Source organism: Anolis sagrei, chromosome 2 (assembly GCF_037176765.1).
Source record: "Anolis sagrei isolate rAnoSag1 chromosome 2, rAnoSag1.mat, whole genome shotgun sequence".
Classification (NCBI taxonomy): domain Eukaryota; kingdom Metazoa; phylum Chordata; class Lepidosauria; order Squamata; family Dactyloidae; genus Anolis; species Anolis sagrei.
The window spans coordinates 16,520,614-16,538,868 of record NC_090022.1 but is presented as its reverse complement, the minus strand read 5'-3'; the positions used below and the strand labels follow the sequence as shown (position 1 = coordinate 16,538,868).

The 18,255-nt window shown below is 43.3% G+C and overlaps 1 protein-coding gene across 1 annotated transcript; it reads right to left on the bottom strand.

Annotated features, from left to right (window-relative positions):
- Positions 1-2,448: 2,448 nt before the first annotated feature.
- Positions 2,449-14,761, bottom strand: LOC132765954 (zinc finger protein RFP-like). The gene is made up of 7 exons (XM_067465515.1): positions 14,357-14,761; positions 12,899-12,994; positions 12,434-12,664; positions 9,020-9,042; positions 7,847-7,965; positions 5,125-5,157; positions 2,449-3,254 (listed from the first exon to the last, which is right to left on the bottom strand). The coding sequence occupies exons 1-7, from the start codon at positions 14,759-14,761 to the stop codon at positions 2,734-2,736; spliced, it is 1,428 nt and encodes a 475-aa protein (XP_067321616.1). The 3' UTR covers positions 2,449-2,733.
- Between the last annotated feature and the right edge of the window lie 3,494 nt (positions 14,762-18,255).

Sequence of the window (18,255 nt, the reverse complement as noted above, 5' to 3'; positions counted from 1 at the left end):
TTGTTGTGACCTTGGTTTTGGCTTTCAGTCTGCTGAGGTTAAATAGCTTGCCATCTGTCTGATAGATGATTTCCACTCTGGTGAGAAGCTTCCCGTCAACAAGATGAAGTATTGTAGCGGTGAAGATGGAAAATAAGGTTGGGACAGTAACACATTCCTGTTTGACACCTGATTCCACCTTATATGGGTCACTTTGGGAGCCATTGCTGACCAAAGACAAAACAAATTATGAAACAGTTATTTCAAAAGGAAACAATCCACAATCAGCCTGTAGCTTATTTCAGTGTGTTTCTATCTCTATGTCTTTCTGTTTATCCATGCTCTCGTCTTGCTTTCTCTCATCTCTCCTTTTCCATCCGGAAAAGTCTAGTTTAGCTCGCAAGATTGCTTTGAGGGAAAAATTGGACTTACCTTTTTTTTGGGAACCCAATCAGAATTTCCATGTTTTTGCAGCAGAAAAAAGGAGTCTTTGGCACTTTTTTGTGCATTATACTTTTAATAACTTTTTAAACAGAGTACAAGAAAAGTACTAAATACAAGTACAGCAGAAGTGGTAAATATTCAAAAAATAGAAAAAGCCAAAAAGGGAACATGGTCAACTTCCAACAGATAAATTCTAGAGGCCTTATAAATGCCTTGAGAAGTGTTCTGTCTAGGAATCTCTATAGTCATCTCTGACATGAATCTGGCCATAGAGCCACATTGAAGGACCCAAATTTTCCTAGAGAGACTATATTAACCAAATCTGTGAGCAATCAACCTTCAAAAACAAAACCATCAAATATGGAGGGCCGACTATACCTTAGTTTTCAGTTGTTCCAGGGACAATACTGTTTGGGTTTGAAACCAAAGCCTGATAAGCAAATTTGTGAAGATTTGAAAAAGGACGCCATGATACTGTGGGTTAACTGGAGAGAGATGTGTCAGCAGCCGACTGGCTGAGTGTGCTCGGAGCCAAGGTTCTAATAGGCTGCTGTCTCTGGCTAACTGCTGAGGCCAACGGTTCTAACTGTCATTCTGCCATTTGTTCTCTCTTTGGACAGCGAATAGATATTGCTGGCTGCCAACTATCTTAAGGACTGATCATTTCATGGCATGAGGCTTATTTCAAAGACTATTTAAAAAGTAAAGATACTGTTACTTGTTTTACAAGCCTGAGTGACATTTTATTATATTTAAGGATATATCTTGGTTTAAATACTGTGGTGAAGCTTCTGCTTATTCTGCTTATTTACATTTACCAACCCTCACAAAATTCAGCCTGAGATGAAGAAATCGGGAGAGGGGAATAGAAAGGCTGCCCGCTCAATACTGAATTATGGGATTCTTCGTTAAAATTGGTTTAGTCTTTTATTTCCTCTTTGCTGTTGTTATTGTTGCTTACTTTCCAAAGAGGAGAGGAAGTCCTTGGCCGACCCATGAGATGAGCATTGCACTGGGAAGTGGCTTGTTGTTGTTCATTCGTTCAGTCATCTCCGACTCTTTGTGACCTCATGGACAAGCCCACGCCAGAGCTCCCTGTCGGCCGTCACCACCCCCAGCTCCTTCAAGGTCAGTCCAGGCCTTCTGTCTCCTTCTTCAGGGTTCCAGCATTTCCATGTTTGTTGCAGCAGAAAAAGAAGAGTCTTTGACACTTTTTGTGCATTATACTTTTAATAACTTTTTAAACAGAGTACAAGAAAAGTACTAAATACAAGTACAGCAGAAGTGGTAAATATTCAAAAAATAGAAAAAGCCAAAAAGGGAACATGGTCAACTTCGAACAGATAAATTCTAGAGGCCTTATAAATGCCTTGAGAAGTGTTCTGTCTAGGAATCTCTATAGTCATCTCTGACATGAATCTGGCCATAGAGCCACATTGAAGGACCTAAATTTTCCTAGAGAGACTATATTAACCAAAACTGTGAGCAATCAACCTTCAAAAACAAAACCATCAAATATGGAGGGCCGACTATACCTTAGTTTTCAGTTGTTCTAGGGACAATACTGTTTTGGGTTTGAAACCAAAGTCTGATAGGCAAATTTCTGAAGATTTGAAAAAGGACGCCATGATACTGTGGGTTAACTGGAGAGATATGTGTCAGCAGCCGATTGGCTGAGTGTGCTCGGAGCCAAGGTTCTAATAGGCTGCTGTCTCTGGCTAGCTGCTGAGGCCAACGGTTCTAACTGTCATTCTGCCATTTGTTCTCTCTTTGGACAGCGAATAGATATTGCTGGCTGCCAACTATCTTAAGGACTGATCATTTCATGGCATGAGGCTTATTTCAAAGACTATTTAAAAAGTAAAGATACTGTTGCTTGTTTTACAAGCCTGAGTGACGTTTTATTATATTCAAGGATATATCTTGGTTTAAATACTGTGGTGAAGCTTCTGCTTATTCTGCTTATTTACATTTACCAACCCTCACAAAATTCAGCCTGAGATGAAGAAATCGGGAGAGGGGAATAGAAAGGCTGCCCGCTCAATACTGAATTATGGGATTCTTGGTTAAAAATTGGTTTAGTCTTTTATTTCCTCTTTGCTGTTGTTATTGTTGCTTTCTTTCCAAAGAGGAGAGGAAGTCCTTGGCCGACCCATGAGATGAGCATTGCACTGGGAAGTGGCTTAGTTAAATATATATAGAGAGAGAGCAGAGAGGTCCCACAAAAAGAAGCAACAATCCTAGCTCTCTGGAGATGAAGTTCCTCTTGTGTCCCAGATGGTGCGAGTCTTTGGATGTTGCTCTCCATCCTTAGGGAGAGAGCTTCAGTTGGGCATTTTTGGCCACAAAAAACAAGGGGAGGAGGGTCTCTCCTGAGAAAGAGGCTGGCAGGTATTCAAAGATCGGGGCTGCTGAGTCTGCATCGTAAAAGGCCACTCGACCCCCTTCGTAGTTCACACTTACTCGGACCCTCTTGGGCTCCTTGCTCAGAGTCAGACGTGGGGTCGTATCGTTGTTGGAGAAGAACCTGTAGGCACTCCCCCACTTTCCCACTTCCCAGATCCCAGCCTCAGGGCCACAGGAGATGGATCCCTTTCTCTGCACAGACTTCCTGGCAACTCCCACAGACCATTCTTCCCCATTCTCCACAAGGACTTCCCAGAAATGCCTGCCTCCTGTAAATCCCTCCCGGCCCAGCAGGTAAGGATATAGATTGAATCTCTGAGGATGGTCAGGACGATCTTGCTTTTTCTCTCCACACGTCACACGTCTGCGATCTTCCGAGAGGATGAGACAAGGATGGGCTGTGTCTGGATCCAGAGTCACATGTGCTGTTGGTGGGAAACGCAGATCAGGGATGGAGAAAAAAAGAGAAAAAAAGACAGACAGACATATAAATGTGAATTGCTGGATGGTTCAGCTTCCATCTTTCATTCTTGTAAAATCAGGGAAATCCTCCCTTGTCCCCCCCCCCCCCCATATTTCAACCTGCTCTACGACATGCCACTCTCCTCTTTAAATAACATTTCAGCATATAGCAGTTGGACTACAACTCTGGAGACCAGGGTTTTATTCCCTTGGGCAAGTCACACTCTCTCGGCCCCAGAAAAGCCCATGATATGATTTCTTTAAGACAGCCATAAGTCAGAAACAATTTGAAGCCTCACAAATGACAAGCTGGAATGTATCCAGAGGAGGGTGACTAAAATGATCAAGGGTCTGGAGAACAAGCCCTATGAGGAGCGGTTTAAGGAGCTGGGCATGTTCAGCCTGAAGAAGAGAAGGCTGAGAGGAAATATAGCCATGTATAAAGATGTGAGAGGAGGCCACAGGGAGGAGGGAGCAAGCTTGTTTTCTGCTTCCCTGGAGAATGGCTTCAAACTACAATGGCTTCAAACTACAAGAGAGGAGATTCCGTCTGAACATGAGGAAGAACTTCCTGACTGTGAGAGCCGTTCAGCAGTGGAACTCTCTGCCCCGGAGCATGGTGGAGGCTCCTTCTTTGGAAGCTTTTAAACAGAGGCTGGATGGCCATCTGTCAGGGGTGATTTGAATGCAATATTCCTGCTTCTTGGCAGGGGGTTGGACTGGATGGCCCATGAAATCTCTTCCAACTCTTTCATTCTATGATTCTGTGAAATCATCCCCTTCTGTGACACCATTATTATTGTCCCAACCAACTCATCTTCAATGCCAGAAATACAGCTTAATGGTGTAACATTAGAAAATGTTGACCATTTCCACTACTTTGACAACCACCTCTCCACAAAAGTCAACATTGACACTGAAATACAACACCGCCTGAGCTCTGCGAGTGCAGCATTTTTCTGAATGAAGCACAGAGTGTTTGACGACAGGAACATCCGTAGGGAGACCAAGGTGCTTGTTTATGAAGCTACTGTCCTCCCAACCCTGCTATACGCCTGCAAGACGTGGACTGTCTACAGACATCAAATGAGCCATGACAATCAAAGTGGCTACCAGAAAACAATCAGGAACACCTGGACACCTCTCAACAAGGAAATTTCCAAGGCAGAAACAAGCCAACCTAAAAACTGCCAGGCCATCAAATGCTAATCAAGGTGGCCAGTTGAAACATTCACACCTACCTCCAACAGACAAGAGTTCTTTCTCCCACCCTGGAACTTCCACAGATATATAAACCCAATTTTCCTAGTTTCCAACAGACCTCACAACCTCTAAGGATGCCTGCCACAGATGCAGGTGAAACTTCAGGAGAGAATGCTTCTAGAACATGGCCATACAACCAGAAAATTTACAACAACCCAATAATTTGTTTTGTTTTGCATGGCTGTATTTTATGGAAGTTTGAGGCTGCGTAAAAAGATTCAGGAGAATAAATAAATAAAATCCTAATGTTGCCTAGGAGCCAAGATGACTACAGTGACACTATTGTACCTTGAAGATAGATCAACACTGCCATATAACTCAGTATCTGATCCCAGATTATCTGATTTGAACTGGATTATTTGTGTCTACACTGCCATATAATCCAGTTAAAAGCAAATAATCTCAAGTCACAAACTGAATTATATGGCAGTGTAGATGGTGCCTGAGAAACCAGGGTCCGAATCCTGCCTCTGTAATGGAAAGCTCTTGGGTGGCCTTGGGCAAGTCCCACTCTCAGACTCAGAGGGGAGGCTGCGGCAAACCCCCTCTGAACCACTTCCCCCTGTTTACCTTTTTGCTGCTGAAGTCCAGATTCCAGAGAATCTAAAGAGAGAAAAGGAAGAAAGATGCTTAACAGAACATGGTGACACTCAGAAATCAAGAGGAAACAACTCAAGATGGCGGAGATCCTTCACCCAAGAGATGAAGTGTAACTTCGCCAACACACAGTTATGCCTCATTCAGGCATGGTGACATTGGTTGTCCAATGTGCGTCAATGTATGGCCAGGCATGGAATTCAATAGATATATTATGTGCTACAATGTGCAGTGTGTGATGCCCTGTCTCCATAGGAGAATATCAGTGGAAGTTTTGGATGTGTAGACAAAAGGGATCTATAAAATGACTGTGCAAAGGGCCTCTCTTCCCTAGTTCACACTGGAAGGAAAGAAAGGATGGCTTGTGGGGAAGCCTCCTCTGCCTCTTTCCTCGCTAAGTATGTCTCAATGCATCCTGAGTTAAGAGACCTAGATAGAAATGCCAGCCACCTCTCAGACTGAGGCTACAACCAGTGAATCTGATCATTCAGGGATTGATTAAAATGTTCTCTCTCAGAATCTCCAGATCCTGCTGTGTGACTTGATGTTCAATGTCCACCAAAGTTTGAACCCTTAGAGTTTAATAAGAAATTCAATGTGTGGATTTGATAAATGTGTATTTAATATGATGTGTGGGAATGAATGGAAGATGAATGTATGGATGGAGCTAATAATTTTGGAGACACCAGTATAATATTAAGGCCTACAATGATTAACTACCAGCTTGCTGGACTGTAATTAAAAGTTGCTAATAAGAATTGAAAAGTAAAGTGTGATAAGAACTGGGCAGTGATAAGATAAATGTTTACAATATTAAGAAGGAAGTCAACATAAGATCAACACTAATCAAGAAGAGTCAACATCTGGCCAGGAAGCAGAGATGGAGCCAGGACGGAAGATGTCTATTATTAATTTACAACTTTGGGGCGACATCAGCAGAATATTCCTATAAAAGACTCAGTCTAATAATGCTCAAAGTGTGACCGACCTGAGGAGTCTGTTCCACCCACTATGCTCTGCTCCATGGGAAGGAGAGAGATAGTGTACCTATGGAGAGTGGCAGATTTGCACGGGAGAAATCTGGTCACTTTGGGGCTTCTTTCTCAAGAGAAGAGGAAGAAGTTGCTTTAGGAGTCTTAAATTAAGACGTTAAGATCGTCCGGGGAGGCCCTGCTCTCGGTCCCGCCGGCGTCGCAGGCGCGGCTGGCGGGGACGAGGGACAGGGCCTTCTCGGTGGTGGCCCCTCGGCTATGGAATGCCCTACCCGTAGACATCAGGCAGGCCCCTTGCTGGAGTTCCGGAGGAAGGTCAAGACGTGGCTCTATGAACAGGCGTTCGGTCAACATGGCAATTGAACTCATGAAGACGGTATAAATGAACAAGGAATGGTAGAAGGATTACGAGAACGGAATCTGATTTTTACTGAGGCGTTGATGACTATGTTGTGTTGTTGTGTTGTTTGTATTGTCCGTTGTGTATACTGTGTTTTTAACTAATTGTTATTGTAATAAATTGCGTTGTAAACCGCATTGAGTCGCCGAATTAGGCTGAAAAATGCGGTTTAAAAATAAAGCAAATAAATAAATAAATAAATTTTGTGCAAGGAGTCATGTTCTGCTGTATGGAAAACAGAGATCTGGTCCTTGGCATTGTTCTTAGGGAAAGAAGTTTTGGCATTTCGGCGTTTTGAAGTTGTGGAAGTTCTGGAACTATGCATTGGCAGGCTGCAGGAAAGCAGGTCCTGGCCTAACAGGTGCTTCTCCAATGAGGGAGAAAAAGATATGGTAATATTTGAATGCCTGAGGATGAATGTGTGTACATGTGGTGTGAATGCTGATGAGTGAAAATGTAATCCCCCTTTGTCTGTTTGTTAGTCCAATGTAACTTTAAGTTGTTGTACATCCAAAGTAGTTGCATAGAATCTGTATGTCTGTATGTCTAAATGTTTTTCTGTAATCTGATATACCCTTTCACACAGGAAATTGTAATAAAAAGAACCTATGCTTTAAAGAAGGGGTCCTCAAACTAAGGCCTAGGGGCTGGATGCAGCCCTCCAAGATCATTTACCCGGCCCTCGCTCAGGGTCAACCTAAGTCTGAAACAACTTGAAAGCACACAACAATAACAACAATCCTATCTCACCAGCCAAAAGTAGGCCCACACTTCCCATTGAAATACTAATAATTGTATATTTGTTGAAATTGTTCTTAATTTTAATTATTGTATTGTTTTAAGTGTTTTTTGCACTACGAATAAGATATGTGCAGTGTGCATAGGAATTCATGCATGTTTTTTTTTACAAATTATAATCTGCTCCTCCAACAGTTTGAGGGACTATGATCTGGCCCTCTGTTTAAAAAGTTTGTGGACTCCTGCTTTAAAGTAACTGAAAAGTCATTCATGACAGAGCCATGCTGGTAGATCTAGAAATTCCCACAGAGAATACATCTCTAGGAATCTCTAGGGCCCGTTCTACATTGCCATATATATTCCATATTATCTGCTTAATTTTTTTAAAAAATATTCTTTATTGTAAGTTTTTACTTTTGTGACATACACTTACAACATACTATCTGCTTTGAACTGGATTATCTAACAGGTTAGATCCAGCCATAGGTCCCTTCTACATTCCCGTATAATACCCAACTTTCCAAATGTCACATTTAATTAAAAATCCTTTCTGATGTTTGGTTACCTCTGCATTGCTTCATGACACCCTCCAGAAAGGAATTTATATCACGAAAGTCCCAGATCTTCCATTTCAGGGCAGGAGGGAAAACCACCAGAGTCTCATGTTTCTTTCTCTTCTGATATCTGGAGGAGAAAGAGCAATATCAGAGGGTTCGACACCACTTTCATCGCCTTGGCTGAATGCTATGCCATAACGGAAGTTGTAGTCTTGTTATGGAAGAGAGATGGTTTGAGGAACAAAGACAAAGAGAGATCCAGAGTACTGGAAAGCACGCTTTATTCTCGGTTGGCGCCAACCGGATATAGACCCCCTGGTAGGCCAGGAAAGAAGGGTCCCGAACAAAAGAAATGCAGAGTATATATACACTTCTTGAAAATAAGTATTCATGCATCATAGAAACATCACAATGTGCGTCACAAACATCTACTCTTTCACTGACTTCAAAGGCATATTTTGGAAATCAACAAGTTGTCAATCCTCATTAATTTACTATCTAAAGAGTGTCTATTAATGTACTTCCAGCGCCAGGATGTCTCCGGACCTGCTCCATCCATCTTGAGATAACATTCCTGAGACCCCCTAATGGACACTTCATTAGTCAATTTTACGATAAGGTACCAGGCACCTCTTAATGGATGATAAGGTGCCTGGTGCCTGGTGCCTGGTATGTATCTTATCTTATGGCCTTAGAAGTGTCAGGCACCACATTCCTTTCCTGGAGCTGGCCTCTAACTTTGCAGCTTTTTAGAAGTCCAGTGAACTAACCATGCATACATACATTTTTCTTATATATTTTCTAACTCCTATTTCTAATATGGGTATATCAAATATATTTTCCAATATGTGTATTATGTATTTTCATCAAGCCTTCATCAGTCTTACAAGGTAATTCGCCTTCTCTGCCAAAGAGTGCTGGTCCCTCACCCAACTACAGTCCCATGGTTCCACAGCATTGAGCCATGGCAGTTAAAGTGGTGCCAAACTATTAAGTCTACAGTGTAGATGCACCCACAGAAGCACAGAGGTGGAAGGGGCCTCCTAGGCATCAAGTCCAACTCTATTGTGAACCCGGCCAAACACCAAATCATGCAATGTGCTGCGGCTTTTCAAAGCCTGAGATGGGAGAGACATGTGCTTCACATGAAGACATGAGATTTGGGGGTGAGATTAACTTACCCCTGTAAGACGCTTCCAATATCCTGTGAATGAAGGAAATAAACAACTCAGCAGAGGCATGGGGACTACTCTTGCATCTCTGAAAAAGTAGCATTTCCAACTCATTGAAGTAGTTGAAGCAAGCCTAGGAGGGTAAATCTATGTAATGGGTACCTACTACAAACAGCTTTTTGGCAGAGATACCAAAATACTGTCCAAATGCACCTTCTTCAAGCCTCAGAATGTTGAGAAAGTGGATCTCTTCAGTCCAACAATCCCCTATGCAACAATATTTATTTTTTATTTAATTACTTAGAACTTTTATATCCCGTGCTTCTCTCCCTCCGTGGAGGGATTCAGAACGGCTAACAGCAAAAATTAAATGCTATACAATAAATAACATTTTAAAACTGCATACATGATAAATGAATTATAAAATACATATAAAAACAGTTCGCCAAGATAAAACATCTTCCAACTCAATCCTTTACTGGTTCAATCCATCAATCTGTGAATGCCTGATTCCAAAGCCAGGATTTCAGTTGCTTCCTGAAGGTCAGAATTGAGGGGGCAGACCTAACTTCAATCGGGAGAGAGTTCCATAGCCAGGGGACCACCACAGAGAAGGCCCTGTCTCTCGTCCCCACCAAGCGCAACTGCGAAGGTGGGGGACCAAGAGCAGGGCCTCTTTGGAAGATCTTAAAGTCCTTCATGGTTTATAGGGGAGGATACTTTCCGACAGATAAACCGGGCCGGAACTGTATAGAATACTCAATCAAAGCTTATTTATTTATTATATGCCGCCCTTCTCACCCCGAAGGGGACTCAGAGCGGCTTACAATATATATATTCATACAATATATTATATTATTAGCAAAGTACAATATCAGTATATATTACTATATTGCACTATACCATTATATTGTAATATTATTAGTAATATTACATGTAATTAAATATATAATTATAATTATAATATTGAATTATTATTACCAGTATTATATTGTATTACATTATAATATTATAAATATTATATGTATATACAATATACTGTATTATATTATTAGTAAAGACAAGATGGATATGTCTTCTGCTCCCCTCTGACAGATAACCATCCAACATCTGTTAAAAATCTTCAGCAAAGCTCTCTCCACTGTTTGAGACCAGACAAAGCAAGCCTGCTCTCTCTTCCTTAAACATAGTAAACATGTCACTTCTCAGTTTTCTCTTCTCCTGGCTAAACGTAGCCAACTCCTTAGGGCTTGGCTTCCAAACTTTTGGCCATTTTGGTCGCCCTTCTCTGGGCACCTTCCAGCTTGTTAATATCCTTTTTGAATTGTTTTGCCCAGAAGTGAACAAAGGGTTATTTCAGGCGAGCCCTGACAAAAGCAGAATAGAGTGGGATGTTAATGTCCCTTGATACAGATACTCATCATCATAGGCAATCCCCCATGGCCCATGATTGCCTTCCAAGTGTAGAGTCTTACAGGTGGGTCCATAGGTGATTGTAGAAATCTATTTTTGATCTGCATGAGGGCATCTATTTCCAGATGGAAGGCGGTCCCGACAAGGGTTGGCTTGACACACCTTACTCTTGACACATTCTCCTTTTCGCCCTCCATTCATGTCTCTTTGAATTCCACAGCACTGTTGATAACAGCTGAACTCTAGTTAGAGTGCTCAAGGGCCAGGGCTTCCCAATAATCGGTGTCTATGCCGCAGTTTTTAAGGTTAGCTTTAAGCTCGTCTTTAAATCTCTTTTTCTGTCCACAAACTTTTCATTTTTCATTCTTGAGTTGGGAGTACAGTAACTTCTTTGGCAGATGGTGATCAAGAATTCAGACGTGGCCAATCAAGCGGAGTTGATGATGGAGGATTGTCACTTCAATGCTGGTGATCTTTGCTTCTTCCAGAACTCTGACATTTGTCCGCCTGTCTTCCCAAGGGTTTTGCAGGATTTTTCAGAGGCAAATCTGATGGAATCGTTCCAGAAGTTTATAGTTCAGTTTACCTGTCTGAACGTATCTTCCAATATGAACCACCTAGGACCTTGAGATTGTCCGGGGAGGCCCGGCTCGCGGTCTCCCAACCATCGCAATCGCGGTTGGTGGGGACAAGAGACAGGGTCTTCTCTGTGCTGGCCCCTCAGCTATGGAATTCCCTACCAAGTGAAATCAGATCTGCTCCATCCCTCCTGACCTCCCAAAAAAAGGTAAAATCCTGGCTGTGGGATCAGGCCTTTGTGGACTAGACTTTGTCTTGATGACAAAGCTATGGTTTTAATGGACACCAATGGACTGTTTTTAGGATGAAGACTTAAATTGGCGATTTAAAAAAATGTTTTTATAATGTTTATACTGTTTTTTACTTAATATGTATATTTATGCTCGTTAGCCGCCCTGAGTCCCTACATGGAGGTTGAGATAGGATGGGATATAAATGTCCTAAATAAATTAATAAATAATACTGCTATTGATGCAGCTTAGATTCAAATTGGGATTTTTTTTTTATGCTGCTGCACCACTTTCTTGACTCATGTTCACTTTGTGTTCTTCTTTGGAGGTCTTTAAAAAGAGGCAACTTTCAGAAGTATTGCAGTATTGCATGGCAGTATAAGGCTAGACTAGATGACTCTAGCGGTCATTTCCCACTCTAACATTTTATGATCCTAAAGTTTGGATACAGCCCCAAAGATCTTTCTGTCCCCTGTTGAAAGGTATCATCATATCACATGACAGGTTCCAGCTGTCTTTCAGATTTTTTTCACATTTTGGAATAATATGATGTCCTTGAGATGGGACCCAAGTTTAAACACTAAATTCATTTACATTTTGTATTTGGCTTCTTTCATATTGTACGACAAGCTGGAATGTGTCCAGAGGAGAGCGACTAAAATGATAAAGGGTCTGGAAAACAAGCCCTATGAGGAGCGGTTTAAGGAGCTGGGCATGTTTAGACTGAAAAAGAGAAGGCTGAGAGGGGATATGATAGCCATGTATAAATATGTGAGAGGAAGCCACAGGGAGGAGAGAGCAAGCTTGTTTCTGCTTCCCTGGAGACTAGGACACGGAACAATGGCTTCAAACTACAAGAAAGGAGATTCCACCTGAACATTAGGAAGAACTTCCTGACTGTGAGAGCCGTTCAACAGTGGAACTCTCTGCCCCGGAGTGTGGTGGAGGCTCTTTCTTTGGAAGCTTTTAAACAGAGGCTGGATGGCCATTTGTCAGGGGTGATTTGAATGCAATATTCCTGCTTCTTGGCAGGGGGTTGGACTGGATGGCCCATGTGGTCTCTTCCAACTCTTTGATTCTATGATTCTATGACATGACACTACGCATATTGTGTGCATAAAACAAAATATGTGTACATCGAACCATTAGAAATCAAAGGTGTCCCTGTCTCAGCCATCCATGGGGACAATATGAGCCTTACCTGGAGGAGTTCACTTGCCGGCTGCTGATGCTTCTCCTCCATCTCTTGGATGAGATTCGCGAGAGAAGAGACTTCTTTGGAGAGTCTGGCCAGAAGTTCCTCCCTTTTTGCCCAAATCTCCTTCTCCACCTCTTCCATTTTTGCCAGCAGATTCCTCTCTTGCTTTTCTAGAAACTGATGCATATCTCTGAATGCAGCCACTGTCTTCTGCTTCCCCATTTGGATTTTCTCCTTCAAGGAAAGAAAGAAGATACAGGAGTGAGAGGCAGGGAGAAATAGACTTGTGTCCCTTGACATCGTGAAAGAGCTTTGTAAAATCCTGCAAGTGCCTGCCATTGGAATGGACCTGGGTCAATATTTTCCGTAGGCTATCAAGCTTTAAAAACATTTTGACACAATTATTTCTGCATTGCATATCCAGTTTATACTGACACAGACTCAAAGTTGTAATGTTTTCCCACTTACCAACCAACGGTCAATTTCCTTTGCTTTATTTGCTTTGTAGGCCAGAATTTTCTCTTTTTCCTCCTTCAGAGACTTCAGCAAATTCCAAATTTGGTCCTGAAGAGGAAAACAAAGTCCTTGGTCAGTTGTTTTGTCCAAGGTTTAGAAAGGTAATTTCAAATATCATGCTGTCAATCACACCACATTTACTGGATTTTATGGGAAATTTGGACAATCTTGACCTTTATTGGCAGGCCTCTCTCCTTTTCTTAATGCTACTTCCACAATTTTCCTTACACATGAGCTCCTTCAAACAAAGTATCTGAATGTGACAGGTTTTGTTTCTGTACTAAGGTTTTCCACTGATATTAAGTTCAGTCATGTCCGACTCTGGGGGTTGGTGCACATCTCCATTACTAAACTGAAGAGCCGGCATTGTCCATAGACACCTCCAAGGTCATGTGGCCAGCATGACTGCATGGACCGCCGCTGTTACCTTCCCATCGGAGCGGTACCTATTGATCTACTCACATTTGCATGTTTTCGAACTGCTAGGTTGGCGGAAGCTGGGGCTGACAGCGGGAGCTCAGCCCACTCCCTGGATTCAAACCTGCAACCTTTTGGTCAACCAGTTCAGCAGCTCAGTGTTTTAACCCACTGCGCCACCGGGGCTCATTTCTGTACTAATCAATGTATATATGCGATAACATCCGCATGCTGCGGTTGTGGCTTGGTGAGTTATCAGCAATTTAGAGGAAACTCCAACACAATCAGATACAGCGATTTCCACCATGGAAAAAGCTCTGTCCATCAGGAAGTTCTTCCTAATGACCAGGCTGAATCCTTTTTTTCCTGTAGTTTGATCCATTGCTCCATGTATTAGGGTGCATCTACACTGTAGAATTAATGCAGTACAGACACTACTTTAATTGCCAGGGCTCAAGAATAGCCTGGAAGAAACTGAAATCATGGTTCTGGGACAAGTTTTTTGGACATCAGGCATAAAAGCACCTTGGATATGGAATTGGACTGGAATGGCTATATTGTTGACAAATATTTTTAACTTAACAATTTATCTACTGTTTTAATTTTTTTGCTATATTGTTGTATTTGTTTGTATGTTGCAGCATTGAATTACTGCCATGTGTAAGCTGTCCTGAGTCGTCCCGTTCCCCCCCCCTCCCCCCCGCTTCCCGGGGAGTTGAGAAGGACGGGGTAGAAATGCTGAAAATAAATAATAAATAAACAAATTCTGGGAGTTGTGGTTTGCTGAGTTATCAGCACTCTTTGGCAGAGAAGGCTAAAGACCTTGTAAAACTACAGCTCCCTTGGTTCCATAGCATTGAGTCAAACAGTTATAGGTGTATTGAACTACACGAATTCTACAGTGACCTTAGGTTTCTGAATACCCAAGGGCACAGGATATTGAATTGCCAGCCACTCCTCCGTATTGTGGGGTGGAACTTCACCTTCTCCTACCTTGTACTCTTTCGATGCCTCATCCACAGTAATCACCTTGTGGTTCTCATGCTCCTTTGACCTGTCACACACCATACAGATGGGGGTTTTGTGGTGCTTACAGAAGAGCTTCAGGGGCTCCTGGTGCCTCTGGCAAATTCCTCCCTTTTCCTCTGCCTTCAGGCTTCCCAGTTTCATGGCTATCTCTACCAGGTTCACCAGCTGCCTATTTGGCCTGATGTCTCCTTTCTGTACTTTCTCCCTGCATTGTGGGCAAGAGGCCTCTTTCCCTTCCCAGCACTGATCCAGGCAGGATTGGCAGAAATTGTGCCCACAGGAGATGATCACTGGCTCCTTGAAATACTCCAGGCAGATGGGACAGGCCAGTTCCTCACAGAGCTCCTTCACAGGGTCTCTAGAAGCCATGGTGGTTGCAGCTGCTACTCCAGGAGGAAGAGAAGAGATTTAATGATCTAGCTTTTGTTTCTCAGACTTTCCTTTCATGGACAGCACCTGTTGACTCCGCCTCTGGCCAGCCTCTTTCACTGTAAGATCTGAATTCTTAAAATGCCTGTAGTTTCAAGAACCTGAAAAGAGGACCCTTTCCCTTTCTCTGCCTTTCTGGGAAGTATGCAACTTGTTCTCTGAGCATATCACTCCTTTGCTAAAAAAAAAAAAAAAGGAAAGGAAAGGAAAAGGACTTTCCTGGTTTTTGGTTTACTTCCGGGCACAATTCAAAGGGGTGGTTAATATAATCTACTGTATAAAGCAGGGGTCCTCAAACTATGGCCCAAGGGCCAGATACGGCCCTCCAAGGTCATTTACCCGACCCTCGCTCAGAGTCAACCTAAGTCTGAAACTACTTGAAAGCACACAACAACAACAACCTTATCTCATCACCCAAAAACAGGCCCACACTTCCCATTGAAATACTAATACGTTTATATTTTGTTAAAATTGTTCTTCATTTTAATTGTGTTTTTACACTACAAATAGGAGACGTGCAGTGTGCATAGGAATTCATTCATGTTTTTTCAAATTATAATCCGGCCCTCCAACAGTTTGAGAGATTGTGACCTGGCCCTCTGTTTAAAAAGTTTGAGGACCCCTGGTATAAAGCCTTTGCAACTTAGGTCCAGCCTATCCGACCTGATCCCCCCATAGAAACCTGGCTGACCTTTCTGACTGAAGGAAAAAGGCTTTGTTTTGTGTTGGGGTGCATCTACACCAGTGGTTCTCAACCTGTGGGTCCCCAGATGTTTTGGCCTTCAACTCCCAGAAATCCTAACAGCTGGTAAACTGGTTGGTATTTCTGGAAGTTGTAGGTCAAAACACCTGGGGACCCACAGGTTGGGAACCACTGATCTACGCTGTAGAATGAATGGAATCTGACACCACTTTAACTGCCACAACTCAGTGCTATAGTCATGGGAACTATTGTTTAGTGAGGCATGAGCCCTCTGACAGAGAAGGAAAAAGACATTGGAAAACTACAACTCCTCGGATTCAGTAGCATTGGACCATGGCAACTAAAGTGCTGCAAAAAGCATTCATTCTACACCATGGTGTAAATGGATCCTGGGATGCAGTAGAGAGAGGAAGGCAGGTGAGAGTGGAAGCAGGAGATCCAGGGAAAAGCAGAGGCATGGGCAGATGAGTAAACCCATCTATCTCATAGTGTTTCCTTTTGCAAGGAGGTGGTTTTGGTCATTCCTTCCACAGGAATGTAATCTGCAGCACCTGGGATTCATTTATGGTTTCCCATCCAAGTTCTAACTAGGGCTGGCACAGCTTAACATCCAAGATCAGACAGCATCTGGTCCTTTAGGATCGCAACCTCTTGTTCATTAAGTGAGGTAGCCAAATATGGATTACTTTGCCTCAAATGCTACAACAGATCCCATTAGGAATACAGATGGGCGAATGTGTTGCACTTAAACATGGCTGTGCGAGCAAAACTAGGGTGCATTTATACTGCAGAATTGATGAAGTTTGACTCCACTCTAACTGCTCTGACCTAATGCTATGGAAGCATGGAAATTGTAGTTTGTTGATGTAGCAGCACCATTTGGCAGAAAACTCCCATAATTTGAAAGCATTGAGACATGACAATTTGTGTGTGTGTGTGTGTGTGTGTGTGTCAGGAGTGCCTTAAGAATCTGCAAGTCACTTCTGGTGTGAGAGAATTGTCTGCAAAGATGTTGCCCAGGGGACGCCCAGATGTTTTACCATCCTTGTGGGAGGCTTCTCTAATGTCCCTGCATGGGGAGCTAGAACCGATAGAAGGAGCTCATCCATGCTCTCACCAGATTTGAACCTCCAACCTGTTGGTCTTCAGTCCTGCCGGCACAAGGGTTTAATGTACTGCGCCACTGGGGGCCATGGCAGTTAAAGTGGTGTCAAAAGGCCCTAATTCCACAGTCTAGATATCCTTTTGGGACGCCTCATTGATATGGGACTTGGGGGTACTGCCTTGCAGTGGCTCCAGTCCTTTCTTGAGGGACGGTCCCAGAAGGTGTTACTGGGTGACACCTGTCCGGCCCCACAGCCATTGTCGTGTGGAGTCCCACAGGGTTCAATTCTGTCCCCAATGTTGTTTAACATCTACATGAAACCGCTGGGAGAGATCATTCGGAGTTTCGGACTGAGGTGTTATCTCTATGCAGATGATGTCCAGATCTGTCACTCCTTCTCACCTGTCACCTAGGAGGCTGTCCAGACCTTGAATCGGTGTTTAGCTGCTGTGTCAGACTGGATGAGAACTAACAAATTGAAACTGAATCCAGACAAGACAGAGGTCCTACTGGTCAGTCATAAGGCCGAACAGGGCATAGGGTTACAGCCTGTGCTGGACGGGGTTCCACTCCCCCTGAAGACACAGGTTTGCAGCTTGGGAGTGATCCTGGACTCATCGCTGAGCCTGGAACCCCAGGTCTCAGCGGTGGCCGGGAGAGCTTATGCACAATTAAAACTTGTGCACCAGTTGCGTCCGTACCTTGAGAAGTCTGATCTGGCCACAGTGGTCCATACTCTTGTTACATCCCAAATAGACTACTGCAACACTCTCTACGTGGGGTTGCCCTTGAAGACTGTTCGGAAACTTCAACTGATCCAGCGAGCGGCAGCCAGACTACTCACCGGAGCGTCATACAGGGAGCACACCACCCCCCTGCTGTGTCAGCTCCACTGGCTGCCGGTTCAGTTCCGAGCACAATTCAAGGTGCTGGTTTTGACCTACAAAACCCTGTACGGTTCCGGTCCAGTGTATCTGTCCGAACGTATCTCCCTCTACGTCCCACTCCGGAGTCTGAGATCATCTGGGGACGCCCTGTTCTTGACCCCACCGCTATCACAAGTGAGGTTGGTGGGGACGAGGAGCAGGGCCTTCTCGGTGGTGGCCCCTCACCTGTGGAACTCACTCCCGGGAGAAATTAGGGCATCAACATCCCTCCTCTCCCTCAGGAGGAAAGTAAAGACGTGGTTGTGGGACCAGGCCTTTGGGCAATCTGAAAACTAGATAAGGATAATCAAACGACTAGGACTGACAGGACTGACAATGTGGAATTGGAATTTGGACTATGAGATAGTGAACGCTGACTGTCAATGAGGAGTAATTGGGTTTGTATTGGTTTTATTGTTTTTAGGGTTGTAATGCAGGAATTGTTGTTTAACTGTTCAACTGTTAACTGTTTAATTGATGTTATTTTGTTTTATTACTGTTATGTGATGCTGGCATCGAATTGTGCCTTTGTAAGCCGCCCTGAGTCCCCTTCGGGGTGAGAAGGGCGGGGTAGAAGAAACCGAAATAAATAATAAATAAATAAATGGACCTAGAGAGGGAGAGAGTTGTCCTTTCTACGAGGTTTGCCCCTTTACAGCTGACAGAATTAACATCTCTAGCGTGTTGTGCATTACCTTCA

Excerpts from the sequence above, each read along its gene's own strand:
- LOC132765954 (XM_067465515.1), bottom strand. The coding sequence starts at position 14,761 with ATGGCTTCTAGAGACCCTGTGAAGGAGCTCTGTGAGGAACTGGCCTGT. Across the intron at positions 9,043-12,433 it reads CGGCAAGTGAACTCCTCCAG|GATATTGGAAGCGTCTTACA; the intron begins GTAAGGCTCATA and ends CTTCATTCACAG. Across the intron at positions 5,158-7,846 it reads TGTCATGAAGCAATGCAGAG|ATTCTCTGGAATCTGGACTT; the intron begins GTAACCAAACAT and ends TTCTCTCTTTAG.